Source organism: Argiope bruennichi, chromosome X1 (genome assembly GCF_947563725.1).
Source record: "Argiope bruennichi chromosome X1, qqArgBrue1.1, whole genome shotgun sequence".
In the NCBI taxonomy this organism is placed as follows: domain Eukaryota; kingdom Metazoa; phylum Arthropoda; class Arachnida; order Araneae; family Araneidae; genus Argiope; species Argiope bruennichi.
In genome coordinates, this window is record NC_079162.1 from 97,888,019 (window position 1) to 97,904,976 (window position 16,958).

Consider the following 16,958-nt stretch of genomic DNA (forward strand, 5'->3'; position numbering starts at 1 on the left):
TTTTTCTTCTCGTTAATGAATAGTTAGGACGTTGTTATTGTCTACTGCAAACCACACATATTATTCAGAGTTTATCTTGCATATACCAAGTAGAATTATTATCAATTTGGTGGGAATATATAATGGGAAATTTTCTATTTGTTCAGTGAATCAACGAATGGTATTTCGTTTATACAAGCGTTATCATGCTGATTGCTTTGACCAAAAATATGTCCCCAAAAGTTTATCGCATAATAGATTTACCAGTACAGCATGTAGAAATAGGCCAATTGGAGCTTGAATGACATTTTTGAAATGAAGCAGATCATTTACAAATTCACATGCTTCAGAATCTCAAGATCAACTCTTCATCAAGAACCGAAAGACAATGTTTATGTACTACCTGATCATGGGCATTAGAATCAAACAATCAATAAGCGATGACCATCAGTAAGACATAAGATCAACTGTGCGGATAGAACCTAAAAAATTCATGTTTTTCACATGGCCAGTTGTATGTTGGATACTTACGAGTCAGACAGCCAAGAAATTTATTTGCGTTTGCTGAAGACAGAAAAACAAACATTGTCTACCCTAAAGCAATTGAATAATAAAGTTAAAAAAAAAAATAGAATAAGTATTATTTGTACTTCCCCTTTTTGTATCAATAAATCTCAATGGATGTATTCAGTGTCGATAAGAAAATAAATATCATTCTTTCTATCATTCCTCATTAAACAAAACAGCTATTTTAAATTTCAAACAGCATTTCAAAAATAAATAAATATTTTCTACAGTAGCAACACACTAGGTTCTATCTAGTTTTCTATATATTTATTATTTTGTAAATTTTTCATTAATCAAATATTTATTTTGCTGTTGTTGTTCTGAAAATAGACTTATTATATCCTGGATTCTCTATTTGATATTTTAACAAATTTATTTTGAATATCAAATATGTTTTCCTAAGAGAAAGGCAAAAATAGTTTGACTCTGTTTTTTGTAATGGAAATTCCGCCAGCAGTAACAGCACGCTGATATGACAGCATTATCCATCACAAATGGTTTTTCTTGGTGTTGTTTAAAGGCAAGAGAAGTGTGCAACATTGCCACTGGAATTATTATCTTAACAGACCTAGGGGCTAAATCATTACTATTATATATGTTAATGGTGGTTTGCTATATAAGCTTTGTAAATTGATTTCTTTCAAGTAACTGGCCTCATATCTTTAGCTACTTTTTTTTATATCAAATTATCTTAAGTCTTTTATAAATAGTTTCTTCGAAGCTTGTGGGAAGTTATTACATGCATGATTCTTATTAGAAGATTTCAAACTTTTTTTAATAAAGGATTCCATGCTTTAAGATTGCCAGAAAATTCTCCTTTGACCGTTAATCATTCTTAATATCTTTTAGCATTTCTTTAGATCAAGGGTTTTTATTTAATATATGGTTGATCTTAATGTGTATAGTCTAATATTTCGAGAAACATTTAAGTACTTGTTACCATTTCTAAAGAGTATTGGAAAAGGTTCAAATCGGGATTCATTAATATACTCTGATTTCGAATGGAACTTTTAAGATGTTGGAGATTGTTAATAGTTTTGAATAATGTAGACAAATTAAAATCAAAAGTTTACTGTAACTTTAAATGGAATAACGTAATGATAAGTTCATGTTAGAGTGGACTGTAATGAAGATTATGCATTGAAGCCAAATAGTAAAATTCGATTAACAATAAAAAGGGCATTTTTTTCCAATGTAGCAAAAAGCATTAATTCACTGTATTAATAATATTGCTGCATTGCATTCCATCCTAATTCCAATTTTGGCTGACGAAACCTGCAAAGTTTAAAAAAAAAAAAAAATTGTAATCTTTATTTTGGGAACTTGCTAAACTTGGTACGTTGCTAGCCAAGAACTTCACATTATTCATTACATCTTTGCAATTGAAGCAAATAGATTTATATGTTTGGTATTTAAATGTAAAAAATAAATAAATAAAAAGTTTGAAACTTGATATTTGAAATGTTCTACATTTGGAGATATTTTACATATATAAGTCTATGGAAATTGGATTTGTAAAAGATTTTATCTTTCTTTATGCATGTCAATTGACAACATGGAAGTTTTTTAATTTATTGAATATTGAAATGCTAAAATAAGTTTCAACATTGCTAATAAATATGAGTAGTTAAAACCTTCATGCTGTCAAAAATTCATTTAGACATGGAGGAGTGATATCCACATGAAATATTGACTTCTGTTTACTCTCACTCCAAGATAATGAAAGCTACGAAGCATGTTATTCTGGTTGCCGAAATGATTTTCGTATATTCTGAAATTTGATGTTGCATTAGGCTTTAAACATTAATATTCAGTATTCTCTGAAATAAAAAATCTATCATTAGAGAGAAAGTATTTTAATTTCATTATCTCTCTCTCCTCCTCCCCCCTTCTGTACGAAATGACACCAGTTGAAATTAGATCTTGGTACATTCCAAGAAAATACAATGGTTCCTTTAAAGTCCGTAATTATAATTCTTCATATTTTCTCTCTCCTGCTGCTAATCATTATTCCAATTTCTTCAAAATTTGGTTTTGATTTCTGGTTTCTTTTCTATTAATTCTTATCGTAGAACTTCTTGAAAGTGAATGTTTTTGAAATTATTTAATGATCTTATTTATCTCTATATGAATATGATTATATGTTATTTTTATTCCAATTTATAGTTTTTCATAATAAATAAAAAGAATTGGAAAGTGTGATAGGAAATGTTGAATTTCCAAGAATCTAGAAAATGTCAAAGCAAATTGAAATATCTCAGAATAAATTGGACAAAAAAGCTAAAATGTTGGAAATATTGGACAAAAAAAAGCTACAGCGCTACTTAGTCCTGCTTTAGGATAAAAAGGGGTTGAGAAGGAGAAATTGAGCATCAGTATCTAACATAGGCATTTATTTTGCTTTAGATTCAGATATGTTTAGTTTTGAGATTTTTTCCCCTTGTTTTCAAGAAATAAATGAGTGTTTTATTCATTATATTCATGTTAAATACATTCTATCCTGCCTTCTCCAAGGGTATATTTTATTTTTATTAATTTGCTCATAGTTTATTTTGCAAATTTTGACAATTTAAATGTTTCAGTTTCATTTTTAAGTTAAAAATTAAGTGGATCATGTCTTTATTTAAAGATGCTTTTAATAAAGACATGGTTATAATAATTTTTTTAAATAATTAATTTTAGTACCATATCAAATTTTTTTGTTAAAGGAGAGAAAAAATAAAATTAAATCTTCTGCTTTTTATATTTACCAATTTCTAAACTGAGGAATTTAAAAATTCATGCAAATCTAATTTGATTAATAAGAAAAAGCACTTTTTAATTGAAGGTTGTTATGAGGTAGGAAGTTAACAATTATCTTTTTAGGAGGTGCCAGCAGAAGATAAGGAAACCTCAAGTGTTTTCTGTGACAGATGTGAACATTGTGTAGGAGATATAATAATTATATTTATTAAAGATTTTGGGGATAACTAAAGAGAGAGATAAGCAAATGATGCTTGTACAAAATAATGATTAAGGCTAATATCGAAGTTATGACCCTGTATTTCTCTATAAAATATGATGATTCGTAATTCAAATTTAAGTTACCTTTATTGAAAAATTACCTATGTTATATGTTAGTGAAGAAAAGTTTTGATTCCACTCCAAAAATATTATGTGTTGTTTATACATTCCTTTCTTGATATGTTGTAGAAGGAACAAAAAGTGTTTTCCTTACAAGTTCCAGATGATTACTCAATTGATTTAATTTAGGGGAAAAAACAATGGATTCTTTTATTCTATATTGCTTTATTTAAAAGTATTTCAAAGAACAATGCTTTTGCAGCATGTTTGTTTGAATGGATTTTTTTTTTTTTTTTTCCTTTTCTGTTTAGAACACCTCTGATTTCCTAATTTCATTCTTTTTCATTATCTAAAAATAAATTTTGAAATATGAACTTTTTTGTTTAGTGAAAAAAGAATTGACAATTCCATATAACCTTCGAGCATTAATTAATTAATATATATATATATTTTTTTCCTGTGAAATAGGGAATAATTATTTATATAAACTATTTGTTTCATTATTCCGTGTAATTTTTAGGAATGTCATATTGCACTTTAGTTTGCATTGAAAGCAGGAAACCTAGATATTTAATAATATTAGTAGTATTCTTTTGTGTGAATGAGAAAAAATGTTGAATTTACTAACTGCATGGATGAGTTTTATTATTGTGAAATTTATACCAAGAATGAACTCTCCATCAAATAATATAATGTTTCAAGATTTTGTATTCCTTGATATAAAGGTAGTAGTAATGCTCTAGATTGCTAAAACATTTTTTTTTTATCTATTTTAATAATTTATTTTTCATATCAGATTTAAAAAAAATTTGACAGAATCATATTTTTTACATACTTCATAAAATGTCAATAAAATTGTTAAGCTTGTATTTTCTGCTATAATATCTGTATTGTATATTTTGATTCACATACCTTTGTGTAATGGATAATTAAAATGTACAGCTGTTTAAAAGATGCATATATAGCAATCAGATGGGCCTGCCTCCTATCTTATTAATAGCATTAATTCTCCTTCCAAAGGAATTGGTCCAGAATTTAGTCTAAGATTTGTGGACTGGATCAGAATACTTTGGTTTTTAGGTGGGACAACAATCTTACAATTGTATTTTGTAATGGGTTTATTATATTTTATTTCAATTTTTATCTCTTTGAAAATTGTTTTTTTTTTTTTTTTCCTCAAGCAAATAAAGCAATAAATAAAGGGTGTTACCTTATAAAAAGATAAGTAAAGAAGATTAATTCTTTAATCTTAAAATATCGTGCTAATACGTAATGTTTGCAGTTTTATTTTATTCGCACTTCTATGGAAAATTTGTTATTGGCTTGTGCTTGTACGAGGAAATTTTTATGATTGTACAGTGGATGCCGCTTAATGTGATCATGGCTAATAGTGTCATTTGCATTATAATACCAAAACCTCTGGTCCCGGGCCAACTTATTCATGTGCACACACACAAAAAAATTTTTTTTGTATGACCATCACTTAATATTATCAGTTTTGAAATAAATAATTAGCCACCCTTGTTTTCAGCTAGCATGAACTATTCATCGGGGTTGCTGCACCATTGGGAGAACCGGGAAAACACAGAAAATTAAAAAAATCGACAGAAAAAACAGGGAAATTTGAAATGTTTCATAAAACTTGGGAAAATACAGGGAATTCTTCTCTTTCCCCCTCCCCACCATCTAGAAAATGCCGATCTCTAAAAACTGCAAGAATAAAAGATCCTAGTCACAGTTTCTGAAAACGATACAGCACCATTCGCGATTGTGTGATGCAGTACCTCACCCCTTGTCTACTCTCACATCTTTTTTTCTGTATAGATCAGTCGAGTTTCGATTTATGAGACATTTGTCCTTTTTGTATGAGATATCTGAATTACAGCTAATGAGCATGTAATTCTGTAACTGCGAGGAAGAATAGAATACATTTCTCTGCCCGGAGCATTCAGTTTGCGAAAGCAGCACGGTGGTGTTTAATCTACCGTACTTGAGATTACTGAATGGCTTCTTTAGTATTTGATAAACTGTGAGTTTATTCCAGGTCAATTAGAGATTTTTTTCAAAATATTGAGCTCCTGAAAATCCATATTTAATAAGAATATATATTTGGAAAAATCTATAGATAACCATGAGTCTAGTGCTTTCTTCTTTTCTTTTGCTGTGATAAAGTTATAGTTGATTGCATATTATCCAGTTATTGTTATCAATTGGTTGATCACGTTAAACATAATCTGTGTATGTAGCATTCCCCCACTTTTATACTTTTCCAAGAGTCATTAGAATAGTGGTGAAAACATATGAAAATTTTTAAATCCTTCAGATTATTTACATTTGAAACTGATTTGAAGTGAACTATAAAAAAATTATCATAGGAAAATGTTAAAAGTTGGTAAAACTTATTTATGACATTTTAATTTGTAGTGTTCCTGTTTTAAATTTTCATACTATGTTTGCTTCTGTAACTATATTTATTCGTTATCTACCTGAAGACTTCTATTTATCTTTACTTTTCCAGGCATTTTATGAAGTTTGGCTTAGACAATTCACTTTACTGGTATGATGATATGTATACAATTATGAAAACAATTCATAAACAAAGACAAAACTTATTACAGGCAAAGGTAAAGTTTACTTAAAATTTTATATTTTTGAATTAATTATTTTCTAACTTAACATGTTTACATTTTGAAGTACATTGTTGAAATATTAGTAATAATGTTTTTGTAACTCAGGCTGTTCAATCCTTTGGAAGTTGCATGGAGGGAATATTATTTTAGCAGCACCAAAACTAAAATTTCAATTTTTCATTTTTTAAAGTAAAAGATATTAATATAAATGTAATATATATTTTATTTCTTGTTTCATGAGTCAAAATCTGTGTTTATATGCTTTGTAATTTCTTGCCAAGAGTGAATTCAAGCAGTGATCTGAATTTCATTAGTGATAGAACTACTTGGGATTCTGTGCCGAGTACCACAGTTTGTGTAATTTTAGTAATTTCAAACAAATTGTAAATGAGACAAATATTAACTGTTTTTCCCCTCATTCTCTATCAAAAATTTTGCAAAATTGCAAAAGAAAACAATTCTAAAAATCATTTATCTCTTTCTGTCCCTTTTTATTATTAAAGTTATATGGGATTACAAAAATGGAGCTATAGAATGCCAGAAATTTAGATATAAATGAATTAACTAAATTTATAATTATATCAACAAAACATACTTTTTAAGTGTTCGTTTCAATCAAACTTGTTGAAGAAAGGTATGTTTTAATGGATAGATCTTTCCGTTCTGGTTTCATTATATTAAAATTTAATGAAATTTTTAAAATTAAGTAAGCACACTTATTTTTAAAAAATATTTTCTTTAAAAATGAATTTGTATTTTTTTTTTTTTTTTTTTTCATTTCTTCTTTTTATGAAAAATTTGTGATGTTCCATCAATTTAAATAATGTAAGCATTCAACTTTCTTTAGTTGAAAATTTAAGTAATTTGTTTCATGGTGACTTGCAAACATCAGAATTAAATTTAAAATTTTGAGCTTCAGAAGTAACATTTTGCATCTGTATGTAGATATTTTGATGAAATACTTGGAATAAAATTTCTACTCTATCTTGCCTTGAGTTATCTACTTATTCAATGTAGTGAAATGATTAATAAATTTTATTATGTAATATTTCCATGTGTATTTAAATGTAAATTTGAGCACAGAAAGACATTTTTTTTTTTTCTTTCTTTGCAGTATTTTAATTATTTTTTCCAAATTTTACTTCAAAGATTTTGGTACATTCTTATTATTTGCACCATTGATTAATCTGTAAATAATTGCTTAGTTTTAAATAAATCTTAGCTGCAAATAAAATGTTCTAAATTGCCAGCTAGCATTGGAGGAAATTTATACTTTCCATCCCAGCCATGTCGGATATCTTTTGCTCCATCGAATACAAAGTTTTCCGTAATTTATATGCTTCTGTATCTGTGTCAACATTTTAAGAAATGATTAACTAGTAATTTTAAGAAATGTTGTAAAAGATCCCAGATTTATTATTATTATATTTTAGATTATATTTAATTTTATAAAACTTGACTAAATCTTTTGGTTATTATCGTTTTTCATTTTTATGTTTTTGTCAAAATCAAAAATTTCATTTTGCAACAGAAAATGGGTTTCTGCAGTGTTTGAGAAATGAATCTTAAAATTGGAAAATATATATATACATTGAGAATTAATTTCAAAAAATATACAATTCAACTTTAACCATTTTTCAATAAAAACGATGCATTATTATAAAACAGAAAACATGCTATGCTTAAAAAATATGTAGATTTATGTGTCCATGATGTAAACAGGTGTTTAATTTTTTGACTAAGGTGTTTAAAAGGGCTTAATTCTCACAGTAATTTCTCACTAGGTACCTTGTTATATGTCATATAGCTAGCTGTTTTGCAATTTTTTATTATAATAATAAAATTTTAAAAATATTTAAAAGTGAATAAATGGATGCTCATGATTTTTATTTTATTTTCTTATTAGGAGGGTTTTATACCTGAGATTTCTAATCCTCAAGTAGCGGAGCTTGCGATTAGTTTAGATTGTGTAAGTATATAGATTAATTATTTTTATATATGTAGATATATGAATTAACATGATTGTTTTTTCTTTGCGAAATATGATTTAAAATTAATTGGTCGTATTTTTCAATTATTTTTTAGTTATTTCTCTGATTGTAATCGTGGAATACATTTATATAATATGATTGATAGTGATTTTTGCATAAAATGGATTAAGAGGATGATTTATTTCTCAGTCAGAAATAGTATAGTTAAAATTGTTACCTAGATCAAGCAAAAGAACTGAAATATTACTATTGATTATTTTCAAGTCATACTGTCTTAAGCCTTTGACTAATATGCTATTTATAATCCTTAAAAACTGAATTTTTACCTTGTTAGTTTAATAATGTATGTGTACACTATTGGTAAATTTGAATTTAATCTTTGCTAGTGTATGTATTCAACTTTATTTGTGATATAATTAAATCCCCAATTTCTGTGTCGTTAAGACTAATCCAATGATATCTTATTATGATGTGTATTTCGAAATGACTGTAAATTAATGGTTAAATTAATTGTTCTAATTATTCAATGGGTTATTTCTTTTTCATGTCATAATTTCTATTAACACTGAATGCATCTTGTGAAGAATTCATATCAATATCTAAGAAATATTAATAAATATTGAATCAATACTGGCTGAAAATTTGATTTTGAAATTTTTATTTATTTTATTTTATATTAATTATTACACATACTATCATTATATGGTATCAAGAAATTGCTACTACATAACCTCAAAAGTTGCCTCAATTCCAGAAAGATTGAAGGTTTCTTTCACTGTCAGAATTCTTTTACTTAAAAAAATATGAAAATTAAATACACACACATTTGAATTATTTTGTAATATGGATTCTAACTTTTTAAATACATCCTAATACTGTTTGAAAATTGAATGAATTTCTAATTTTCAGTTTTCAGAAACTGATATCAAAAATGCAATTGTAGATATTTTTGCAACTACAAGTGTTTGTTATTAAGATGTGCCATGAGTTTCTTTCCTATTTCTAATAGGAAATGAATACACAATATTGACTGTTTAGGATATTATTTATTTTGTTATATAAGAATCCTTTTGCTCTATTACCTTCTTCCATCTCTCAGGAAGCCTCATTATGACTTGCCTTCTTTCCAAAATTTTACTGATCTGATAAGTTTCCTTTAAAAAACAATATATAAGAAAAACAATAGTTTTTAATTTTATATTTTACTTCCCAGTGAATTCTTTTACTGATTCAGCTATGACAAATAATTTTAAAATATGCTCCATGGAAGTAACCTTTAACTGTTTATGTATCACAGAAGCATTGGTGACAGTATTCAAATTTTTATATATAGAAAAAAATGTCTATTATTGAACAAAATATTCGGTGGACAATTTATACTTACCTAGTATAATCAAAATCCATCCATAGATTTTGTTTTTAAAAAAAAGGAATGTAAAATTAATGAGTAAAATTTTTATTGAAAGTTTATCAATGATTCTTATCAATAAATAATAAACCCATAAATTTCGCTCTAATTATTTTTTCCGTTCTAACTTGGAGAGATTTTTTTACTTTAAATTTAGTTTAACTTTATATTTCTTATAACAAAACTCTTCTTTCTCTAAAGGCTGAATAGTTGGTAGTTTTCTATAACCTTTGAATAAGCATACACTAAACAGTTGCCACTCAAACAAAATTTAAATTATTAGGTAATGGATATAATAACGTTATGTTCATGTTGTTTACACTTTCATTTCACTAAGAAACTGCAGAGGGGAATGTCGGTTTGAGCTTTAAGAAATCCTTTTAAAATTGCTTCTTCTACTTCCATACTTGCTCTGTGTTTGAAACTAGCTTAGACATGTGAAGTGTTGATTTCACATTAATGTAAATATTTATTTCCGAGCAATAAAACCAATTTAAATATTTTAATACAAATTGCAATTTAATACAATATTTTTTTTTTTTTTATCTTAGCAATGTTTACTCTAAAAGTGTATATATTCATATTATCATATATATGATTTTACATTTTCCTTCCCATTGAATTAAATAACTTCATGATTATCTTACATTGTGTTTAGTCTTGGATTTCCATTTTCTATAGTGAATTTTTTAAACATATAGTACAGTGACATGTTCTTTATAAAGTATTGACCTGTACTTGAGGCTAGATAATGCGAATAATTGTTGATTTTGTATTAAGCGTGTTTCTTATCATTAGAATAATAGAATTTACAACATTGGTTGCTATCCAATCATATTATACCAGTTAGTTGTGAATTTACTTTCTAAATATCCTTTAGAAGAGTGTACTGGATATACAAATACTTTCGTGAGAAGTTCGAAAGTGGCATATATTTTTCAGGTTTATTCCCCATTAAAATGGAATTTTTGATTATAACTTTTATCTATCAAAATTTGATTGAATTCTTTGTGTTTCTAAAGAAAATTCAATCCCGACTAAACATAATTAAGAATTTTAATAAGGCTACAAATGTTTAATTGAGGAACTGTCGATATACCATTGTTTTTTTTTATGCTGACAGAAGAGGATTGATTGTATTGGAAGACAATGAGGAAACCACATCATTCTCGCTCCCCTTTTATCATCATCATTATTATTAACTCCCCGAGTGTGTATAGAACCTTGCAATTATTAAAACTCTTGTAAAAATTTAAAAATCACGGATTAAAAGGTGGGAGAAGAAGGGAAGAAGATGTGTAGTAACATACCAAGTATTCTGATATAGTCTGAAATAGGTATCTTTAGGGCTTATGGATCTGATTAAAGGTTTCCAAAATCGATGATAAATACGTAAATCTTTTGTGTGGAATCATTATCTGTATTAGTGATTGACTGCTAATTATCCCAATAATTACTTGTACTTTGATATGTTCAAGAACAGATATTTTGATATAGTAAGTAAGTATACAAAATGTAAACAATTTTTTGTAGCCATTAAGTTAATACAATATATAAAAATTTCATTTTTTAAAGAAGTGTTTTTTACCTGTTATTTGGATACCAAATTGGATGGGATTTTTAATAAATCTCTGTAATTGCCTTTCAAATATATCTTGTATGAGAAGACTCATGTTGTACTATTTAAAAGTTTAATCCCCCAAAATTTTTTAGCGCATTTGAAATGTTATTTATTTATTATAGGTTTCAGAACATTCGCCTACAGTTTCCGGTGAAAATGATCATGAAACGGAACGATTTCTTCTAAAATTGCTATTCATAATGCAGAAGCCTATTGCTAACAGTGGTAAAATTTTAAATTTAATTAAATTTATTCCAAATATTCTTTTCTTTTCAATATTTCTATATTCTTTTCAATAATATGATTATGGTATACATATTGACTGTTTATACAAAATATATTCTCTAATCATGGCCCAATAACTAATTATTAAAGCCATGCTTATTAGAGGTAGACTGATACTAGTCATATATATGTCTAATAGAGATAGAGGTAGGTTTCCAATTTGAAGAAATTTTAAATGACCTAAAAGATTATATTTTATGTTATTTCAGTCAATAAATGTAGAACTTAAAATATTAAGGTCTAAAATATTAAGTTAAGTAGGTTTATATTGTTTCCTAATCCTATTAATTTTTTTTTTCTGCAAAAAGTTTTCGGCTCACTGATGTTTAAATAAAAGAAGGCGGGGGGGGGATCATCGTTTTGAGATTAAAACTGTTTGGCTATAAAGTTTTGAATATCACAATTTTAAAATTTTTAATAGCTAATTGGCGAGATCAATTGTGGGCCGAGGTGGCTCGATGGTAAGATCTGGCCTTCGCAACCGGAGGGTTTCAGGTTCGAGACCCAATGTCACCGAAGAACCATCGTGCAAGCGGATCTGATGCACGTTAAATCCGTCAGGGCCAAACGTCTTCCCGCTTGTTTGGTGTGGAAGTTTGGAGATGGGTTCCAGCGCAGGGGTCGTGCTCGGCATCTGTCCGCGGTTTAAAAATACGAGGTCCGTTTGAAATAGCCTTAATGTTGCTTTAAAACAGGACGTTAATATACCTAAATTAAACTAAATTGGAGAGATCAGTCCTCCAATCAGTGGGTTTGCTCTAGGCAATAATTGCCTGAATTAAAATAATGAGCATGGTAATTCAATTATTTTTTACAAGAAGAGAAAAACTTATTTTGTTCGAAATGTTAATATATCAAAAAATTTTTTACTAAATATGACTAACAAGGTTAAGAGATTATATTCAAATATATACTTTGTATTTTTTTTTTTTTCAGAATTCATTTATTAATTTAAGCAGCTTGAATCATAATTCTTTAGACCATTTAAAGTATTTTTTTTTTAATGTGAGTACAGTGGAGGCTACTTAATGTGATCATGGTTAATGTCATTACTTTCTTTGTTATTAAAGTCATCTGGTCCAACATACGTCCTGACATATGCATTGAAATATTTTTTAGTATGATCACTACATCGTTTAATATTATCAATTTTGAAGTGGATAATTAAGTAATCCTTCATTTTTAACCAATGTTAATGGCTGACATTTGTGGAATTTTTTGCTATCCATGTAAGGAAACATCTGGGAATCATCTTTCCATGTGTTAGTTGTGTTTGATTTTTGTCCGGATTAGACAGTTTAGATTGCTTTAAACGGACAAATCTCAGGTCTGGCTCAAAATTTGTCCTGCCATAAGCCACTGTTAAGTATGATTGAATTTTGAAAGCAAAACGGAATGGAAAAAACTACTGATTTAAGTTTTAAGTGTCAAATGCAAAATTGAAATTCTTATTAATTATAATTAGTCTAGATAATCTGAATCAAAGCAAGCAATACTGTGGTGCAGTTGAAAATTTCACGATCTTCTCAATGTAGAATTTTGAAAATTGCTAGAGTTTTGTGTATGGTAGTGTGTCTGAAAGGAGACCAAGCAATAAATGATAATTTGAAGATGACAATTGTTTTGAAGAAAACTCTCCAACAAACACTGAAGTGATCAAGCAGTTGATATTTTGAAACTGGCGTTCTGTATCATTCGTCAAATTAAATTCGCTATTGTGTAATGAGGAATTTCTCCCCGTTTTCTACTCTCCCCTTTTTTTCTGTATAGATCAGTCCATTTTCGATTTGCGAGACTGTTCTTTTTCCATGAAATTCCCGAATTGCAGCTAATGAGCATGTGCGAGACTTATGTAACTGCATGAAAGAATAGAATGCATTTTTCTGGTCAGAACATTCAATCTGCGGAAGCAGCGCTGTGGTATTTAGTCTATAATACTTGAGTTTATGGAATGGCGTGTTTACTGTTTGAAAAACTGTCAGCTTATTCAGAGTAGATTAGAGAATTTTTTAAAACGATGAGCTGCTCAAAATCCGTGCTTAATACAAATTAAACAGGTAAAACTAATCAATCCTGATTTTACTGAATGCATTCGAGGACTTCCGCAAAATTCGTTTGTTGCGCACTGCTCACTTTGTAAGAAGATAATAAACTTAAGTAATATAGGAAAACAGGCATTTACTAGTCATGGCAAAACACGAAAACATACAAGACTGCCTGCCAGTTCAAAAGAGTCATCATTGAAGTTGAACTTAATATTTAAAAGGAATTCAGGCAAAGGTGTCATGCCAAGAACAATAATTTAAAGCTAAAATTTTATGGGCATTAAAATTTGATGTCATATTCATCCTTTAATGCATTCAATGATATATCGGAAATTTTTTCACATACGTTCACTGAAAGTGAAATAGTTTAAAATGTATATTTGGCCATTCAAAAATGACATACCTTATTTGTTAAGGATTAGCTCCATTAAATTGATGGCTGCAGAAATTACAGAAATTGATGACCAAATACATCAATTGCGAAAATGAATAAATAAAAAAAAAGTAACCTTGCTTTGCAATGCTTTTTATTAATTAACCGTTAAATGGTTTGTATAAAACAAAACATTTTTGTGTTTTATTTCACCTGAGTCCTTAATTTTGTGTAACTGGCAGTTGAAGAGCATGGGAGTTAATAACCCCCCCCCCCCACTTGATACATGAATTTTGTTTTGTTAAATTCTAGATAATAAATAAAGAAAAAATTTTGTTTGTATGTAAATATAAACCTTCTTTTAATATATTATTTGAATAGTGTTAAATTGTCGCTTCTTTTCCTTCCCTCCTTAAAACCTTATTGCATTATAAATAGAACATAAGGACTGTTCGCGCTTTTCCTAGTATCTTAAATATACGTACAGGGAATACTCGGGGATTTTTTTTCTGGTTTTGAGTGGCAATCCTGTTAATGTTATATTACTATCAGAAAACTTTTTTCAGAACTCTTAATACTCTGGAATATCTGTTTCAAAATTGTATCTTTACAAACATGAAGCAAAGTAAGTTAAATGAAATAACACTGAGCATAAAAACAGAGATAGGAAAGGACAAGAAGAAATAAAACAGTAGTGTCCAAAATAATAACCGAAATCGGAGTTTCTTTTCAATTTCATTTCATTAAAGTAGGAATTGCTAAATGAGAAAAGATTTTTTTTGTCAAAGATAAGTGCATTAAACAGAAACAGTTTTAGGTTTTGAATTTGTAGTTATATCTGGAATTATTGTAATGCTATTTTAATCAATATAAACTTATAATAAGTTGGTATGCAATAAAAATTTTTATAATATTTTAGTAGTAGACATTTTTTAAAAATGATAATAAAACAATAGTTTTAAAAGAATTTTTTCTCAAAGCATTCCACAAACCATTTGATATTCTTTCCCTATTTGAATCAATCTATTCAGTTTTTTTTTTTTTTGACATTTTTTTTTCTTCTATAGCAATTCCGGAAAAAGTGAGAAGAACTATGGAAAGTAAAAGAAGAATTTGAAGAGCATGAGAAAGCATTAGAAGGATGCAATAGGTTTGTTATTTTATTAAGTTATAAATATTTATATTGAGTGTCAGTGAGTAAATTATTTTAGAAATTCGATAACAGCTTTTTTGTTGTACATTTTAATTTTTTAATTTCAGTAAAATGAGTATACAGTTTATTTCTTACATTTTTTCTCCATATCCATAGTTACACTTATTGTATTCAGAGTGGGAGTATACAAAATATCATAAAACAGTGAAACAAGAGCTTTTTATCCTTAAATGTTTTGTACCTAGATATATACTTCTAGTTTCAAAATTTCATTCAATAAGACAATCAAATCTAGAAAAAGAATTTGGCTGAGAGAAATAGATTAAGAATGAAAAGGATTACCTTTTTATGTAACCCATAGTTTAAAAGTGGGCATTAGTTAAAATTCTCTGCTTGTACTCAACCTTTAAAGTGTCAGATTTCAAGCTTCCGACTACAAAATTTTTAGCCATACAAAAAGGCAAATTTATCGACTTCGACCATTTATTCATATCGCATACTGGTATTTGATCAAAACCCTTGTTATACAGTTTAGGAATAATACGCATATAAAAAACTATAACAATAGTATAAATTCTTATTAAAATTAAAAATGATCAAATAATGTATTATTAATTAACATTTATAAAAATTGTAAAAGTACAACAACCAATTTCAGGGTGCTGTGACTTAGTGTACTGAAAAATGAACAATATTACAAAATATTTTTCGCAAATAACAATTTTTACCCTTTGAATAGCCAACATTTTTAATTGTTATTATCTGAACTTTATGTAATCACGAAATTTCTCTATTTTAATATCTACTGGGGAAAAAAAATGAATATGCATTACAATCCGGTTCATCTATTTTCTGAATTTCTCAATACTGTGACTTCACTTTTTTTTATTCGCCTTGTAAATTATTAAGATATTAAACAGAATCCTTCTTTAAATTTCAAAAACGGAAGAAAATGCCTCTATTATATATTTGATGAAACAATGAAAATGGTTTGAATTTCAGGGCAACAATATAATCTGTAGTTGGAAATCGGGTAAAAAATATATTTTTAAAAAATATCTAAAATTTAACAAAATTTTGCATTTTTTGTTAAATTCGTATCATTAAAAAGGCAATTTTCGAAAGAAAAAAAAATGAAAAATTTATTTCTAGACTATAATATTTTCGCAAATTATCGCTGGAAAACTCCAGAATTCATCTTAATTTTTAATTAAGTAAAATTCTAATTGGAATTTTAAAAAAGAATCGCACCAGGTTGTATTTTCACGCTTTCCATGTTATATATGTGCCAAATTTCATAGCTACAAGTCAAACAATCTCATCAGTAGAGCACCAATACGCACCTTCATCTTTTTTATTAATAGAGATAGTGATATTATTTGGTATTGTAACGAACTTTTTAAAAAAAATTGGAAGTAAAAAAACTGATTGAAGTTTCCTTGATAGTGTTTACTGGGAAAATACGCATCTGTGTTTTTTTATTTCCTTATAGTTATTAGATTTTTGTAATATGTATTTTTATAGTTTTATAATTAAAACTGTCTTTTCTGTATCTTAATAGAAATTCAGATTCTGCTCAACCCATTGAACCAGAAACCGGAACTATGTGATGAGGAAGGGGAGGCTGAAAATGCGTTCTTTGATCGTTTTCCTGTAACAGGATATGATCTCCCAAACCAATGTAAAACTAGGAATGGTAATGTAGAGGTGGATTGATTATAAAGATAATCCATCTTTTAATTTCCATTTCGAAGTTTTACATACATCATCAGGAGCTAGAGTCATTAGCTAGTTTTTCAACTCTAATTGATGAATTTCAAATATTTATTGTGTGGAAATTGTA

General features: G+C 27.8%; 1 protein-coding gene across 1 annotated transcript; it reads left to right on the forward strand.

The window, feature by feature from the left end:
• The first annotated feature begins 6,132 nt into the window (after positions 1–6,132).
• Positions 6,133–16,733, forward strand: LOC129958212 (uncharacterized). Its single transcript, XM_056070493.1, has 5 exons — positions 6,133–6,233; positions 8,146–8,208; positions 11,382–11,484; positions 15,030–15,112; positions 16,677–16,733. The coding sequence occupies exons 1-4, from the start codon at positions 6,135–6,137 to the stop codon at positions 15,077–15,079; spliced, it is 315 nt and encodes a 104-aa protein (XP_055926468.1). The 5' UTR covers positions 6,133–6,134; the 3' UTR covers positions 15,080–15,112; positions 16,677–16,733.
• Positions 16,734–16,958: the final 225 nt, after the last annotated feature.

What these genes read in the sequence shown, in the direction of transcription:
- LOC129958212 (XM_056070493.1), top strand. Translation starts at nt 6,135, where the DNA reads ATGAAGTTTGGCTTAGACAATTCACTTTACTGGTATGATGATATGTAT. An exon ending in AAAACTTATTACAGGCAAAG is followed by an intron (nt 6,234 to 8,145) that starts GTAAAGTTTACT and finishes TTTTCTTATTAG; the next exon opens with GAGGGTTTTATACCTGAGAT. An exon ending in TTGCGATTAGTTTAGATTGT is followed by an intron (nt 8,209 to 11,381) that starts GTAAGTATATAG and finishes TATTTATTATAG; the next exon opens with GTTTCAGAACATTCGCCTAC.